Source organism: Manis pentadactyla, chromosome 3, assembly GCF_030020395.1.
Source record: "Manis pentadactyla isolate mManPen7 chromosome 3, mManPen7.hap1, whole genome shotgun sequence".
NCBI classification, from domain to species: domain Eukaryota; kingdom Metazoa; phylum Chordata; class Mammalia; order Pholidota; family Manidae; genus Manis; species Manis pentadactyla.
This window is the reverse complement of record NC_080021.1, coordinates 113,215,101-113,233,586: the sequence shown is the minus strand read 5'-3', so window position 1 is coordinate 113,233,586 and position 18,486 is coordinate 113,215,101. Positions and strand designations below refer to the sequence as shown.

At 39.0% G+C, this 18,486-nt stretch overlaps 1 protein-coding gene across 5 annotated transcripts in view; it reads left to right on the top strand.

The window, feature by feature from the left end:
• Positions 1 to 18,486, top strand: part of YME1L1 (YME1 like 1 ATPase) — a 59,912-nt gene that overhangs the window by 29,630 nt on the left and 11,796 nt on the right. For all 5 annotated transcript variants that reach the window (XM_036908592.2, XM_057498298.1, XM_057498299.1 and 2 more), the window contains one exon: positions 17,943 to 18,033. In XM_036908592.2, coding sequence (XP_036764487.1) covers positions 17,943 to 18,033 — 91 coding nt within the window. The remainder of the gene's footprint in view (positions 1 to 17,942; positions 18,034 to 18,486) is intronic.

Below are 18,486 nucleotides of genomic sequence, written 5' to 3'. Positions count from 1 at the left end.
ATGTAAACTTCAAGTGTAGTCTAAAAAGGTACAGCTTTTTAGAAACAGAATTAAATCTTAATTAGAGAGTAAATAGTATAATAACCATAGTTGGCCTAAAAGCAGCCATCAATTAAGAAAGCGTCAAAGCTCAACAATAAAATATAACTAATACCACAAATTAAAATTAACTCCTAAACTAATATTGGACTAATCTATTAATAAATAGAAGAAATACTGTTAGTAACAAGAAATAAATCTCCTTGCACAAGCTTATATCAGAACAGATAATCTACTGATAATTAATAACAAAACAAACCAAGTCCAAAAATAAAACTTTGTTAAATAGATTGTTAACCCAACACAGGTGTGCATATTATAAAGGAAAGGTTAAAACAAATGAAAGGAACTCAGCAAACACAAGTCCCGCCTGTTTACCAAAAACATCACCTCTAGCATAACCAGTATTAGAGGCACTGCCTGCCCAGTGACTCACGTTAAACGGCCGCGGTATTCTGACCGTGCAAAGGTAGCATAATCACTTGTTCTCTAAATAAGGACTAGTACGAACGGCTAGACGAGGGCTTTACTTTCTCTCATCTGTAACCAGTGAAATTGACCTCCCCGTGAAGAGGTGGGGATAATATTATAAGGCGAGAAGACCCTATGGAGCTTTAGTTAAACAGCTTAAAATTAACTTAATACCACTCTAAACAGATAAAAACTAATAACCTAAGCTGTCAATTTTGGTTGGGGTGACCTCGGAGCAAAAAACAACCTATGAGCGGTCAAATCCAGACTGACAAGTCCAGATAATCCGTTAATTGATCCAATAACTTGATCAACGGAACAAGTTACCCTAGGGATAACAGCGCAATCCTATTCAAGAGTCCATATCGACAATAGGGTTTACAACCTCGATGTTGGATCAGGACATCCCAATGGTGCAACCGCTATTAATGGTTCATTTGTTCAACGATTAAAGTACTACGTGATCTGAGTTCAGACCGGAGTAATACAGGTCGGTTTCTATCTATTCTTGCACTTCTCCCAGTATGAAAGGACAAGAGAAGTAGGACCTACCTCACACAGGCACCCTCGAGTTAATAAATGACCCCCTCTCAATTTAGCTAATTCACAACAACCTTCAATCCTAGATTTAGGACTAGCTAAGGTAGTAAAGCATGGCAATTGCATAAAACTTAAACTTTTATAACAGAGGTTCAACTCCTCTCCCTAACACTAATGTACATCATCAACATACTAATAATAATTATCCCCATCCTCCTAGCTGTCGCATTCCGAACGCTAGTAGAATGTAAAATGGTAGGCTACATACAACTACGTAAAGGCCCAAAGAGGCTTACTCCAACCAATTGCCGATGCACTAAAACTGTTCACCAAAGAACCCCTGCGACCTCTAACGTCTTCGATCGCAATATTTATTATAGCACCTATTGTAGCACTGGTACTCGCCCTAACCATGTGAGTCCCACTACCAATACCATACCCGCTAGTTAACATAAACCTTGGAGTATTGTTTATACTAGCCATATCAAGTCTCGCTGCATACTCCATTCTATGATCAGGATGAGCCTCCAACTCCAAATACGCCCTCATCGGAGCACTACGTGCAGTAGCCCAGACCATCTCGTACAAAGTAACATTAGCGATCATTCTATTGTCCCTACTACTAATAAGCAGATCCTTCACACTCTCCACCCTGATCACCACCCAAGAGAAACTATGGCTACTAGTACCCGCATGACCTTTGGCCATAATATGATTCATCTCAACCCTAGCCGAAACCAATCGAGCACCCTTCGATCTAACAGAGGGAGAATCCGAGCTTGTCTCCAGCTTTAATGTAGAATATGCAGCAGGTCCATTCGCACTTTTCTTTCTAGCTGAGTATGCAAACATCATCATAATAAATATCCTATCAGTAACACTTTTTATAGGAGCCTTTCACGACCCCTACATCCCAAGTCTTTACACAACTAACTTTGTGGCAAAAACACTTGCCTTAACTGCCCTATTCCTATGAATCCGAACATCCTACCCACGATTTCGCTATGACCAACTAATGCACCCACTATGAAAAAACTTCTTACCATTAACACTAGCACTATGCATATGGTATGTATCAATACCAATCGTCATATCAAGCATCTCTCCTCAATCATAAGAAATATTTCTGACAAAAGAATTACTTTGATAGAGTAAATAACAGAGGTTTAAACCCTCTTATTTCTAGAAAAACAGGCATTGAACCTACACTTGAGAACTCACAAATCTCCATGCTACCAATTTACACCATAATCTATAGTAAGGTCAGCTAAATAAGCTGTCAGGCCCATACCCCGAAAATGTTGGATTATAACCTTCCCGTACTAATAAACCTCATTATATTCGCCATCTTAATAACCCTATTCCTAGGAACTATACTTGTCCTAATCAGCTCTCACTGGCTAATAATTTGAATTGGCTTCGAAATAAATATACTAGCAATAGTCCCTATCTTTTTTTTTTTTTTTTTAATTATTATTTTTTACTGAAGGGTAGTTGACGCACAGTATTACATTACATTAGTTTCAAGTGTACAACACAGTGGTAGAACATTTATATACATAATTCTAGGTTCCAGCTATCACCCTACCAAGCTGTTACAATATCGTGACTATATTCCTTATGCTATACATTACATCCCGGTTACTTATTTATTTTACCATTGGAAGTCTGTCCTTTTTTTTTTTTTTTTTTTTTTTTTTGTGAGGGCATCTCTCATATTTATTGATCAAATGGTTGTTAACGACAATGAAATTCTGTATAGGGGAGTCAATGCTCAATGCACAATCATTAATCCACCCCAAGCCTAATTTTCGTCAGTCTCCAATCTTCTGAGGCATAACAAACAAGTTCTTACCTGTAGAACAAATTCTTACATAATGAATAAGTTACATAGTGAACAGTACAAGGGCAGTCATCACAGAAACTTTCGGTTTTGCTCATGCATTATGAACTCTAAACAGTTCAAATATGAATACTCATTTGGTTTTTATACTTGATTTATATGTGGATACCACATTTCTCTCTTTATTATTATTATTTTTAATAAAATGCTGAAGTGGTAGGTAGATACAAGATAAAGGTAGAAAACATAGTTTAGTGTTGTAAGAGAGCAAACTGTAGATGATCAGGTGTGTGCCTGTAGACTATGTGTTAATCCAAGCTAGACCAGGGCAATAAAACATCCACGTATGCAGAAGATTTCTCTCAGAACAGGGGGGGTGAGGTTCTAAGCCTCACCTCTGTTGATCCCCAATTTCTCACCTGATGGCCCCCCTGCGACTGTGCCTGTCTTAGGTTGTTCCTCCCTTGAGGAATCTTACCGTCTCTGGCTAACCAGTCATCTTCTGGGGCCAGACAGGGAAATGTGAAGTTGGTAAGTGAGAGGGAAGCCTTATTGTTTGAAAAGGTTAGCTTTTTACTTCTTTGCATATTTATGCCCTGTGGCTTCTATGCCCAGCATTTGTCTTGAGGTATCTTTACCACTTGGAGGAGTTATGATACTCGGTAAATTTGATATGAGGCACGAATTCTATTTAAGGGTTGTAATTAGGAAGGAAGAAGAAAAGCTATAGAAGTAGCAGGCGGAAGAAAACCTGGGAAGATTGATTATTTCTTTGACATATCTTCTTGTAGAGTAACTTCAGCATGTATAGGTTTTAAGCTACTACTTAAATTGCGCACACATATTAACATAATAGGAGTATAGTTACATAACCAAAGCATATCTGTAATTACCAGCCATCTCCAGTGAAACCAAGAAAACCATTAAGGCACCTTAGGCATTTGTGAAAACTTATCTATGATATGGTGGATATTGTCCAACTGAACTTGAACAGTCTGAGAGAAATCAGACAAATTAAAACAACCCATTCCTGGGGACTGTTCACATCCCATATGTTCTTTTAACAGTAAATAGTCTGTAGTTGTAAGAGTTTGGAGCGCTACAATTTGCACTTCTCCAAATTCTTGGTTGAGTTCCAACAGTATAGATCCAGTCAAATTTGTTGTTTTACTGTATGTACAGGCCAGCTTAGATAACTCCTTCCTCATTCCCATGGCAAGTCCAGGAACTGGTGGGATGAGTGCATCTACAGCTGTAGCAGTGCGTGGATCTTTGTTGGGGTTTTTTGATGATCATCTTCTGGCATGAGTCTTCCAGAGAGTGCAGATGTTGGAAGTTCTTTTTCATATCGTATCTTAGTTCATTTTCGGAGTAGCCCAATTAGGCTTTGATCCTCTGTATAAACACAAACAGACCCTTTGCCTACACTTTTATATGCCCTTTATACCCTTGTGTAGAACTCGTTGGAGGTTACCACACAGGAACTGCCCTTTTTTTTTTTTTTTTGCTTTGTTTTTGGTATCACTAATCTACACTTACATGACGAATATTATGTTTACTAGGCTCTCCCCTATACCAGGTCTCCCCTATAAACCCCTTTACAGTCACTGTCCATCAGCATAGCAAAATGTTGTAGGATCACTACTTGCCTTCTCTGTGTTGTACAGCCCTCCCTTTTCTCCTACCCCCCCATGCATGTTAATCTTAATACCCCCCCTACTTCTCCCCCCTTTATCCCTCCCTACCCACCCATCCTCCCCAGTCCCTTTCCCTTTGGTACCTGTTAGTCCATTCTTGAGTTCTGTGATTCTGCTGCTGTTTTGTTCCTTCAGTTTTTCCTTTGTTCTTATATTCCACAGATAAGTGAAATCATTTGGTATTTCTCTTTCTCTGCTTGGCTTGTTTCACTGAGCATAATACCCTCCAGCTCCATCCATGTTGCTGCAAATGATTGGATTTGCCCTTTTCTTATGGCTGAGTAGTATTCCATTGTGTATATGTACCACATCTTCTTTATCCATTCATCTATTGATGGACATTTAGGTTGCTTCCAATTCTTGGCTATTGTAAATAGTGCTGCGATAAACATAGGGGTGCATCTGTCTTTCTCAAACTTGATTGCTGCGTTCTTAGGGTAAATTCCTAGGAGTGGAATTCCTGGGTCAAATGGTAAGTCTGTTTTGAGCATTTTGATATACCTCCATACTGCTTTCCACAATGGTTGAACTAACTTACATTCCCACCAGCAGTGTAGGAGGGTTCCCCTTTCTCCACAGCCTCGCCAACATTTGTTGTTGTTTGTCTTTTGGATGGCAGCCATCCTTACTGGTGTGACGTGATACCTCATTGTAGTTTTAATTTGCATTTCTCTGATAATTAGCGATGTGGAGCATCTTTTCATGTGTCTGTTGGCCATCTGTATTTCTTTTTTGGAGAACTGTCTGTTCAGTTCCTCTGCCCATTTTTTAATTGGGTTACTTGTTTTTTGTTTGTTGAGGCGTGTGAGCTCCTTATATATTCTGGACGTCAAGCCTTTATCGGATGTGTCATTTTCAAATATATTCTCCCATACTGTAGGGATCCTTCTTGTTCTATTGATGGTGTCTTTTGCTGTACAGAAGCTTTTCAGCTTAATATAGTCCCACTTACTCATTTTTGCTGTTGTTTTCCTTGCCCGGGGAGATATGTTCAAGAAGAGGTCACTCATGTTTATGTCTAAGAGGTTTGTGCCTATGTTTTCTTCCAAGAGTTTAATGGTTTCACGACTTACATTCACGTCTCTGATCCATTTTGAGTTTACTTTTGTATATGGGGTTAGACAATGGTCCAGTTTCATTCTCCTACATGTAGCTGTCCAGTTTTGCCAGCACCACCTGTTGAAGAGACTGTCATTTCGCCATTGTATGTCCATGGCTCCTTTATCAAATATTAATTGACCATATATGTCTGGGTTAATGTCTGGATTCTCTAGTCTGTTCCATTGGTCTGTGGCTCTGCTCTTGTGCCAGTACCAAATTGTCTTGATTACTATGGCTTTATAGTAGAGCTTGAAGTTGGGGAGTGAGATCCCCCCTACTTTATTCTTCTTTCTCAGGATTGCTTTGGCTGTTCGGGGTCTTTGGTGTTTCCATATGAATTTTTGAATTATTTGTTCCAGTTCATTGAAGAATGTTGCTGGTAGTTTCATAGGGATTGCATCAAATCTGTATATTGCTTTGGGCAGGATGGCCATTTTGACGATATTAATTCTTCCTAGCCACGAGCATGGGATGAGTTTCCATCTGTTAGTGTCCCCTTTAATTTCTCTTAAGAGTGACTTGTAGTTTTCAGAGTATAAGTCTTTCACTTCTTTGGTTAGGTTTATTCCTAGGTATTTTATTTTTTTTGATGCAATTGTGAATGGAGTTGTTTTCCTGATTTCTCTTTCTGTTGGTTCATTGTTAGTATATAGGAAAGCCACAGATTTCTGTGTGTTGATTTTGTATCCTGCAACTTTGCTGTATTCCGATATCAGTTCTAGTAGTTTTGGGGTGGAGTCTTTAGGGTTTTTTATGTACAGTATCATGTCATCTGCAAATAGTGACAGTTTAACTTCTTCTTTACCAATCTGGATTCCTTGTATTTCTTTATTTTGTCTGATTGCCGTGGCTAGGACCTCCAGTACTATGTTAAATAACAGTGGAGAGAGTGGGCATCCCTGTCTAGTTCCCGATCTCAGAGGAAATGCTTTCAGCTTCTCGCTGTTCAATATAATGTTGGCTGTGGGTTTATCATAGATGGCCTTTATTATGTTGAGGTACTTGCCCTCTATTCCCATTTTGCTGAGAGTTTTTAACATGAATGGATGTTGAACTTTGTCAAATGCTTTTTCAGCATCTATGGAGATGATCATGTGGTTTTTGTCTTTCTTTTTGTTGATGTGGTGGATGATGTTGATGGACTTTCGAATGTTGTACCATCCTTGCATCCCTGGGATGAATCCCACTTGGTCATGGTGTATGATCCTTTTGATGTATTTTTGAATTCGGTTTGCTAATATTTTGTTGAGTATTTTTGCATCTACGTTCATCAGGGATATTGGTCTGTAGTTTTCTTTTTTGGTGGGGTCTTTGCCTGGTTTTGGTATTAGGGTGATGTTAGCTTCATAGAATGAGTTTGGGAGTATCCCCATCTCCTCTATTTTTTGGAAAACTTTAAGGAGAATGGGTATTATGTCTTCCCTGTATGTCTGATAAAATTCCGAGGTGAATCCATCTGGTCCGGGGGTTTTGTTCTTTGGTAGTTTTTTGATTACCGCTTCAATTTCGTTGTTGGTAATTGGTCTGTTTAGATTTTCTGTTTCTTCCTGGGTCAATCTTGGAAGGTTATATTTTTCTAGGAAGTTGTCCATTTCTCCTAGGTTTCCCAGCTTGTTAGCATATAGGTTTTCATAGTATTCTCCAATAAGTCTTTGCATTTCTGTGGGGTCCGTCGTGATTTTTCCTTTCTCGTTTCTGATACTGTTGATTTGTGTTGGCTCTCTTTTCTTCTTAATAAGTCTGGCTAGAGGCTTATCTATTTTGTGTATTTTCTCGAAGAACCAGCTCTTGGTTTCATTGATTTTTGCTATTGTTTTATTCTTCTCAATTTTATTTATTTCTTCTCTGATCTTTATTATGTCCCTCCTTCTGCTGACCTTAGGCCTCATCTGTTCTTCTTTTTCCAATTTCGATAATTGTGACATTAGACCATTCATTTGGGATTGCTCTTCCTTTTTTAAATATGCTTGGATTGCTATATACTTTCCTCTTAAGACTGCTTTTGCCGTGTCCCACAGAAGTTGGGGCTTAGTGTTATTGTTGTCATTTGTTTCCATATATTGCTGGATCTCCATTTTGATTTGGTCATTGATCCATTGATTATTTAGGAGCGTGTTGTTAAGCCTCCATGTGTTTGTGAGCCTCTTTGCTTTCTTTGTACAGTTTATTTCTAGTTTTATGCCTTTGTGGTCTGAAAAGTTGGTTGGTAGGATTTCAATCTTTTGGAATTTTCTGAGGCTCTTTTTGTGGCCTAGTATGTGGTCTATTCTGGAGAATGTTCCATGTGCACTTGAGAAGAATGTATATCCCGCTGCTTTTGGCTGTAGAGTTCTATAGATGTCTATTAGGTCCATCTGCTCTACTGTGTTGTTCAGTGCTTCCGTGTCCTTACTTATTTTCTGCCCAGTGGATCTATCCTTTGGGATGAGTGGTGTGTTGAAGTCTCCTAGAATGAATGCATTGCAGTCTATATCCCCCTTTAGTTCTGTTAGTATTTGTTTCACATATGCTGGTGCTCCTGTGTTGGGTGCATATATATTTAGAATGGTTATATCCTCTTGTTTGACTGAGCCCTTTATCATTATGTAGTGTTCTTCTTTATCTCTTGTTACGTTCTTTGTTTTGAAGTCTATTTTGTCTGATATTAGTACTGCAACCCCTGCTTTCTTCTCGCTGTTGTTTGCTTGAAATATGTTTTTCCATCCCTTGACTTTTAGTCTGTACATGTCTTTGGGTTTGAGGTGAGTTTCTTGTAAGCAGCATATAGATGGGTCTTGCTTTTTTATCCATTCTGTTACTCTGTGTCTTTTGATTGGTACATTCAACCCATTAACATTTAGGGTGACTATTGAAAGATATGTACTTATTGCCATTGCAGGCTTTAAATTCGTGGTTACCAAAGGTTCAAGGTTAGCCTCTTTAGTATCTTACTGCCTAACTTAGCTCGCTTATTGAGCTGTTATATACACTATCTGGAGATTCTTTTCTTCTCTCCCTTCTTGTTCCTCCTCCTCGATTCTTCATATGTTGGGTGTTTTGTGCTGTGCTCTTTCTAGGAGTGCTCGCATCTAGAGCAGTCCCTGTAAGATATTCTGTAGAGGTGGTTTGTGGAAAGCAAATTCCCTCAGCTTTTGTTTGTCTGGGAATTGTTTAATCCCACCGTCATATTTGAATGATAGTCGTGCTGGATACAGTATCCTTGGTTCAAGGCCCTTCTATTTCATTGTATTAAATATATCATGCCATTCTCTTCTGGCCTGTAGGGTTTCTGTTGAGAAATCTGACGTTAGCCTGATGGGTTTCCCTTTATAGGTGACCTTTTTCTCTCTAGCTGCCTTTAACACTCTTTCCTTGTCCTTGATCTTTGCCATTTTAATTATTATGTGTCTTGGTGTTGCCCTTCTTGGATCCTTTCTGTTGGGGGTTCTGTGTATTTCCGTGGTCTGTTTGATTACTTCCTCCCCCAGTGTGGGGAAGTTTTCAGCAATTATTTCTTCTAAGATACTTTCCATCTCTTTTCCTCTCTCTTCTTCTTCTGGGACCCCTATAATACGGATATTTTTCCTTTTGGATTGGTCACACAGTTCTCTTAATATTGTTTCATTCCTGGAGATCCTTTTGTCTCTCTCTCTGTCAGCTTCTATGCGTTCCTGTTCTCTGATTTCAATTCCATCAATGGCCTCTTGCATTCTATCCATTCTGCTTATAAACCCTTCCAGAGTTTGTTTCATTTCTGCGATCTCCTTTCTGGCATCTGTGATCTCCTTCCGGACTTCATCCCATTTCTCTTGCGTATTTCTCTGCATCTCTGTCAGCATGTTTATGATTCTTATTTTGAATTCTTTTTCAGGGAGACTGGTTAGGTCTGTCTCCTTCTCTGGTGTTGTCTCTGTGATCTTTGTCTGCCTGTAGCTTTGCCTTTTCATGGTGATAGGAATAGTCTGCAGAACTGGGACGAGTGACGGCTGGAAGGACTTCCTTTCTTGTTGGTTTGTGGCCCTCCTCTCCTGGGAGAACAGCGACCTCTAGTGGCTTGTGCTGTGCAGCTGTGCGCAGACAGGGTTTCTGCTTCCTGCCCGGTTGCTATGGAGTTAATCTCCGCTGTTGCTGTGGGCGTGGCCTGGTTCGGGATGCTACTCCAAAATGGTGGAGTCGCGTTGGAGCAGGAGCTGCTGGGAGGCTATTTATCTCCGTAAGGGTCCTCCCTGCTCCCTGCAGCCCAGGGGTTAGGGTGCCCAGAGATCCCGGATTCCCTACCTCTGGATTACGTGACCCGCTCTGCCCCTTTAAGACTTCCAAAAAGCACCCGCCAAAACAAAACAACGCCCACCAAAAAAAAAAGAAAAAAAATTTTTTTTAATTAAAAAAAAAAAAAAGTTTTTAATTAAAAAAAAAAAAAAAAGGTGGTCGTTCGTTTTTCTTTATTCTCCGGTGCCAGCCTCAGGCCTCTGCTCACCGGTCTTTCTGCCCTGTTTCCCTAGTATTGGGGTCCCTATCCCTTTAAGACTTCCAAAAAGCGCTCGCCAAAACAAAACAGCAAAAAAGCAAAAAAAAATGGTCGCGCGCTTTTCTTATGCCCTCTGTCGCCCAGCCTCCAGTGCCTGCTCACTGTTCTTGCTGCCCTGTTTTCCTAGTATCGAGCACCCTGCACTCTGGCCCGGATGGCTGGGGCTGGGTGTTCGTCAGTCCTGGGCTCCGTCTCCCTCCCGCTCTGCCTGCTCTTCTCCCGCGGGGAGCTGGGGGGAGGGGCGCTCGGCTCCCGCGGGACGGGGCTTGTATCTTACCCCCTTCGGGAGGCGCTGGGTTCTCTCAGGTGCGGATGTGGTCTGGATATTGTCCTGTGTCCTCTGGTCTTTATTCTTGGAAGGGTTGTCTTTGTTATATTTTCATAGATATATGTTGTTTTGGGAGGAGATTTCCGCTGCTCTACTCACGCCGCCATCTTCTGCCCCTCCGTATAGTCCCTATGTTAATAAAAAATTTTAACCCACGAGCCATAGAAGCAGCTACAAAATATTTCCTAATTCAAGCCACCGCATCCATACTACTAATGCTAGCCATTACCCTTGACCTAATAACCTCTGGACAATGAACCATTACAAAAATACACAACACCATACCATCAACTATCATCACTATAGCTATAGCCATAAAACTAGGAATAGCCCCATTCCACTTCTGAGTACCAGAAGTAACACAAGGAAGCCCATTATCATCAGGCATATTACTTCTAACCTGACAAAAAATTGCACCAATATCAGTCCTATATCAAATCATACCTACAGTCAACATCATATACTGGCAATTATAGCTGCACTTTCAATCCTAGTTGGGGGCTGAGGAGGTCTAAACCAAACCCAGCTACAAAAAATTATAGCATACTCCTCAATTACTCACATGGGCTGAATAGTAAAAGTCATAATATACAACCCGGACATTGCCATCCTAAACCTCCTAATCTACATCATAATAACACTATCTATATTCACAGTTCTACTATACCACTCATCAACAACAACCCTATCCGTGTCCCACCTATCAAACAAAATACCAGTAATTACAGTCCTCGTACTTCTAATTCTACTATCACTAGGAGGTCTCCCTCCACTAACCGGATTCATACCCAAATGAATAATTATCCAAGAACTTAGTAAAAATAACATAGTAATACTACCAACAGTAATAGCAGTAACAGCATTACTCAACCTATATTTCTACGTACGCCTAGCATACTCTACAGCACTAACAATACTTCCAACTGCCAACAACATAAAAATAAAATGACAATTCGAAACAATGAAAATTATAAAATTAACTTCACCCCTAATCATTCTATCCACAGTAGCACTTCCACTCACCCCTATCATGTCAATCCTAAGCTAGGGACTTAGGTTACACAGACCAAGAGCCTTCAAAGCTCTAAGCAAATATAAATTATTTAGTCCCTGACCTAAGGACTGTAGAAATTTAACCCACATCACCTAAATGCAATCAGGCGCTTTAATTAAGCTAAATCCTTACTAGACTGATGGGATACAAACCCACGAAACTTTAGTTAACAGTTAAATACCCTAATCAACTGGCTTCAATCTACTTCTCCCGCCATAAAAAAAAAAAGTGACGGTAGAAGTCCCGGCAGAGTTGAAGCTGCTTCTTTGAATTTGCAATTCAATATGTAATCACCTCAGGACCTGGCAAGAAGAGGATTCTAACCTCTATGTTCAGATTTACAGTCTAATGCTTACTCAGCCATCTTACCTATGTTCACCAACTGTTGACTCTTTTCAACAAATCACAAAGATATTGGCACACTATACCTCTTATTTGGCACTTGAGCTGGAATAGTAGGCACTGCATTAAGCCTTCTAATTCGCGCTGAACTAGGTCAGCCCAGGACTCTTCTGGGAGATGACCAAATCTATAATGTAATTGTCACCGCACATGCGTTCGTAATGATCTTTTTTATGGTCATACCAATTATAATCGGGGGCTTTGGAAACTGACTAGTCCCCCTAATAATTGGAGCTCCTGACATGGCATTCCCTCGTATAAATAACATAAGTTTCTGACTACTCCCTCCCTCTTTCCTGCTTCTCCTGGCTTCTTCCATAGTCGAAGCCGGAGCTGGAACCGGGTGAACTGTATATCCGCTTTTAGCAGGAAACTTAGTACATGCAGGAGCATCGGTAGACCTAACTATTTTTTCTCTTCACTTAGCAGGTATCTCATCAATCCTAGGGGCTATTAACTTTATTACAACTATTATCAACATAAAACCCCCTGCAATAAACCAATACCAAACCCCACTATTCGTATGATCAGTCCTAATTACAGCCGTACTTCTGCTACTATCTCTGCCTGTACTAGCCGCCGGCATTACCATGCTATTAACCAATCGCAATCTAAACACAACCTTCTTTGACCCTGCTGGAGGAGGAGACCCTATTCTATACCAACACCTATTCTGATTCTTCGGACACCCCGAAGTATATATTTTAATTCTCCCTGGCTTTGGAATAATTTCCCACATCGTAACTTACTACTCAGGAAAAAAAGAGCCTTTGGGGTACATAGGCATAGTTTGAGCGATAATATCTATTGGTTTCTTAGGCTTTATTGTATGAGCACACCATATATTTACAGTCGGAATAGATGTTGATACACGAGCCTATTTTACATCAGCTACCATAATTATTGCAATTCCAACAGGCGTAAAAATATTTAGCTGATTGGCAACCCTGCACAGAGGAAACGTGAAATGGGCTCCAGCTATATCGTGAGCCCTAGGCTTTATCTTTTTATTTACAGTCGGGGGTTTAACTGGCATTGTATTGGCCAACTCATCCCTAGACATTGTCCTTCATGACACCTACTACATAGTGGTCCACTTACATTACGTCCTCTCTATGGGAGCAGTTTTCGCTATCATAGGGGGCTTTGTTCACTGATTCCCACTATTCTCAGGATATACCCTCAACAATACATGAGCAAAATCCATTTCACAATCATGTTTTAGGCGTAAATATAACTTTCTTTCCTCAACACTTCCTTGGACTATCAGGAATACCTCGACGCTACTCGGACTACCCAGATGCTTACACAATGTGAAACACTGTATCCTCTATAGGATCTTTCATCTCACTAACTGCTGTAATGCTCATAGTCTTTATAATCTGAGAAGCATTCGCCTCTAAACGAGAAGTTCTCATAGTAGAATCAACAAACACCAACCTCAAGTGACTACATGGCTGCCCACCACCCTATCACACATTCGAAGAACCTGCCTTCATAAATTTAGTCAAAACAAGAAAGGAAGGAATTGAACCTTCAAACAATAGTTTCAAGCCAATATCATAACCTCTATGTCTCTCTCAATCACAGAAGTTTTAGTAAAATTTACATAACTTTGTCAAAGTTAAGTTCTAAGTTTAAGCCCTTTATACTTCTGTGGCGTATCCACTCCAGTTAGGCTTTCAAGATGCCACATCTCCAATTATAGAAGAACTACTTCACTTCCATGACCACACACTAATAATCGTCTTCTTAATTAGCTCTCTAGTACTATACATTATCTCTCTCATACTAACAACCAAACTTACCCATACAAGTACAATAGATGCTCAAGAAGCAGAAACTATCTGAACTATTTTACCTGCAATCATCTTAATCCTAATCGCTCTACCCTCCCTACGCATCTTTTACATAATAGACGAAATTAACAATCCTTCTTTAACCGTAAAGACAATAGGCCATCAATGATACTGAAGCTACGAATATACAGATTATGAAGACCTAAATTTTGACTCATACATAATCCCAACTCAAGACTTGAAACCTGGTGAACTTCGACTTTTAGAGGTAGATAACCGACTTGTACTACCCATAGAAATAACTATCTGCATACTCATTTCATCTGAAGATGTCCTTCACTCCTGAGCCGTCCCATCCTTAGGTCTAAAAACAGATGCTATTCCCGGATGTCTAAACCAAACAACCCTGATATCAACCCGACCAGGCCTGTTCTATGGACAATGCTCAGAAATCTGCGGCTCAAATCATAGCTTCATGCCAATCGTCCTTGAACTAGTACCCCTAAAAACATTTGAAAGCTGAACTGCATCTATACTGTAAATCATTAAGAAGCTAGTAGCGCTAACCTTTTAAGTTAGAGACAGAGAACACGCTTCTCCTTAATGACATGCCTTAGCTAGACACCACAACATGATCTATTACAATTGTATCCATGATCCTAACTCTCTTTAATTCTATTTCAATTAAAAATCTCTAAACACCATTACCCTCACAACGCAGAGACTTCAATAAAACTACATCACAAAACACTTACACTTGAGAAAAAAAATGAACGAAAATCTATTTGCCTCTTTCATTACCCCAGTAATAATAGGAATCCCTATTGTCACAATTATCATTATATTCCCAATAATACTCTTCCCAACATCAAAACGACTAATTAACAACCACGTCATATCCATCCAACAATGACTTAAACATCCAAACAAATAATGAGCATCCACAACTACAAAGGACAAACCTGGACCTTCATATTAGTAACACGAATCATTTTCATTGCATCTACAAATCTGCTAGGCCTACTACCCCATTCATTTACACCCACAACCCAATTATCAATAAACCTGAGCATAGCCGTTCCTCTATGAGCAGCTACCATAGTTACAGGATTCCGACACAAGACAAAAACATCTCTAGCCCACTTTCTACCCAAGGCACACTTATCCCAATACTAGTAATTATTGAAACAATCAGCCTGTTAATCCAACCCTTGGCACTCGCAGTACGACTAACCGCCAGCATTACTGCTGGCCACCTACTAATACACTTAATTGGAAGCGCAACTCTTGCTCTAATATCAATCAACTTCACTGTGGCTACAACCACTTTCATTATCCTAGTCCTACTTACGATCCTTGAATTCGCGGTCGCACTCATTCAAGCATACGTATTCACTCTCCTAGTTAGTCTTTACTTACATGATAACACATAATGACCCATGAAACCCACTCCTACCACATAGTAAATCCAAGCCCTTGACCTCTAACCGGAGCCCTATCTGCCCTCTTAATAACATCAGGTCTAACAATATGATTTCACTTTAACTCTGTAGTACTGCTGATCCTAGGACTAACAACAAACTTTCTAACAATATATCAATGACGACGTGCATGTGTCTGAGAAAAGAGCATGCCTCACCAGAGGAGGAGAGACAGCAAAGGCCCTGCAAAACTAATGTGCTCAGCCTGCTCACTGAGCAGTGAAAAGGCCACTTCTGTGTGGATGGAGTGAACAAGGCAAGTGAGCAGAAGTCGTGGGAGATGAGATCAGGGAGGTATAGAGGACCTGATTCATAGTGTCTTATAAGCCGTTTTTAGACTTTGGCTTTTACTCTGGTCAAGTGGTAGCCATTGAAGGATTCTGAGCAGAGGAAAGATGCGGTTTGACATAAAATTTAATGGGAACTGTGGCTGCTGTGTTGATAATCCGAAGAAGGGACAAAGGTAGAAAATAGACCGTTACTGTAGTCCAGGCAAGAGATGGTGGTGGCTTAGGCTGACAGGATAGCAGTAGAGTTCATGAGAAGTGGTTAGATTGTTAATAAGTATTTTGAAGGTAAACCCAACAAGGTTTCCTGATGGAAGAGAATGTAGGGTATGAGAAAGAAACAGGTGTCAAGAATGACAACAAGAGTTTTAGCCTGAACATTTGGAAGAATGAAGTTGTCATTTACTGAGAAGAGAAAGGCTATGGACCGAACAGATTTTGGGGACATAGATTAGGAATAAACTCATGCCTCTCTTAGATTTCTAGAAAGTTACACAGAAATATTTCCAGGAAATACACAGTAGCTTAAAAGGGAAGCAGGGTTTTTGTTAGGCTTGGAGCAGTTTTTGAAAGTTATTGTAATAAAATGATTAAAACTTAACTGAAATATTTGTAAAATGAATGGCTAAAAGCAAACCTTGTCTACTCCCAGGCCCAGTATAAATGATTTAATATATACATGAGCTTACCTAGAGACATCCACAGGAATATTCTCAAAAGCCCTGTTTAAGCCAAAACTAGAAACAACCCAGTGTCCACCTAACATAGAATAAACATACAGTATTGTGGCAGCCGTAGAATAAAATCCTATGCAGTGAGGGTAAGTAACAACATGGGTAGATCTGACAAACATCACATTGGGTGAAAGAAGCCATATATACTACATGTATTGCATTTATATAAAATTCATAAACAGTCCAAACTATTTATGTGTGGTGTTAGAGCAGTGATTATCCTTGGGGTGGGAAGAGATAGGAACTAGAAAGAACTGGGAAGGTTCTGGTAACATTCTGTTTCTAGAGCTGGGGGCTGATAACATATTTGGAGTTCACTCTGTGAAACTATATAGAGGTATATACATTTATGATTTGTGCATTTTTGTGTGAATATTAAGCTTCAGTAAAATTTGTTTAAAAAAAGATTTGGCTGGATTATTGCAATAATTTGTTTAAATATTCAGAGGTATCCATATGCTAAAAGAATACCAAAATATTTGGTCAAAGTAGTGGATAACCTTAAATTGCAGGAGAAAAGGAAAGCAGATTGCACATCATCTACTCAAATTATTTTCTCTCCCAAACCTCTGTGGCAAGAGAATTCCCAGTAGAGGAATTTATATAAAATTTATGGAGGAAAATAGGGCTAAAGGGATCAAGGCAGTGAATGAAGTTGTAAAAACGCTTATTAATATTTTTATAGAAGCTATATATAAATAACTAGAAATTCTGGGCATGGAAGAAATTGGTATACAGACTCTTTTAAGACTTGGTCCGTTGATCACAGATACTATCTTGTGGCATACCTACCGTGGTAAATGCTACTGAATTACTTTGGTCTATGTAAATTTAGATTTTATAGCAATTACAACACTTAGTCATATTAGCACAGAATACTTGGTGATGATCCACCTTGTTCTGTCTTCTACTGTTTACTATCAGCATGTCTTCTTCAGCTTTTACTCAGAGATGAGCTCATCCCATAATAAAGTATAATCAGTAATTATGTACATTGCAGGGAGAAAGTAAGAATGCCTCAATTTTGCAAGATTTTATAGTGTTGGGATTAAATCTTCTAAACTTGTTTGACACAGCTATTTACAAAATGATACTCCGTAAAGTATAACTTGATTTTAGTCACTGCCCTTTGTCATTTGTTAGGAACTAAATCATGTATAATTTTGTAATAATTCTTATAATGAATATAATATCATAATCACAAATTCATGTTACAACTTAAACACAGACCTCCTTATCCTTAAATATTTAAATATATGGTAAGTCCACATAATTTGCCCTTGAAGCTTATTACCCGTCCAAACAAGTCCTGGATTTGAAACTTTCTAGGTGACTCTTTTTGCTTATGTTAAATACCACTGACACATTTAACTAGAATTTTCAACATTCCAGTCCTAGTTAACTGGAGGAAGTATTGATAATGTAAGAAATTAAAAAAAAATTTTTTTTTTGGATATGTAAGGAGACTTTATAATTGGCAAAAAGTGTCAGGAGAAACCTGTGTGTGTGTGTATTTATTTGTAAGGGACCCTTTTTGTATCCTTTCACTGAATAAAGAGCCAAATTAATATCCAGTTAAATTGATGATTTTCAAAGAGGCTATCTTGATAATCGAATCATTATTTGAAAATATTTGAAAAATAAATTGTGTAACTTTAGGTGGAGGAAGCTAAACAAGAATTACAGGAAGTTGTTGAATTCTTGAAAAATCCTCAAAAATTTACCGTGCTTGGAGGTAAACTTCCAAAAGGTAAGATATCTTCCCTTGATCGTGACTTACCAAAAAATACTGTAATATATTAGTAACTTAATTTTTATCAGATTTGACTGACTAAAGTTTAGTTCTTAATTGCTGTCTTACAAATAAAGTGCTCATTCTGAACATACTGTTCTATAACCACCTTTGCGGGGGGCGGGGGGCGATTTAACTTTTGTTATAATTTCAGACTTTATAGTTGTAAGGATAGTAGAGAACACTCTCCATACTCCATTTTGTCCCATTTGCTCATTGCCTTTACATAATACACTTTTTTAAAAAAACTACTTGTGAGTAAATTGTATATGCCATGCTTCTTTATCCCTAAATATCTCATTGTGTATTTATCCCAAGAATAAGGAAAAATCTCTACCTAATTTACATACATGTTCTCTTTAACATAACATATTAAAATCAGGAAATTTAACATGAATCCAAAACTATTGT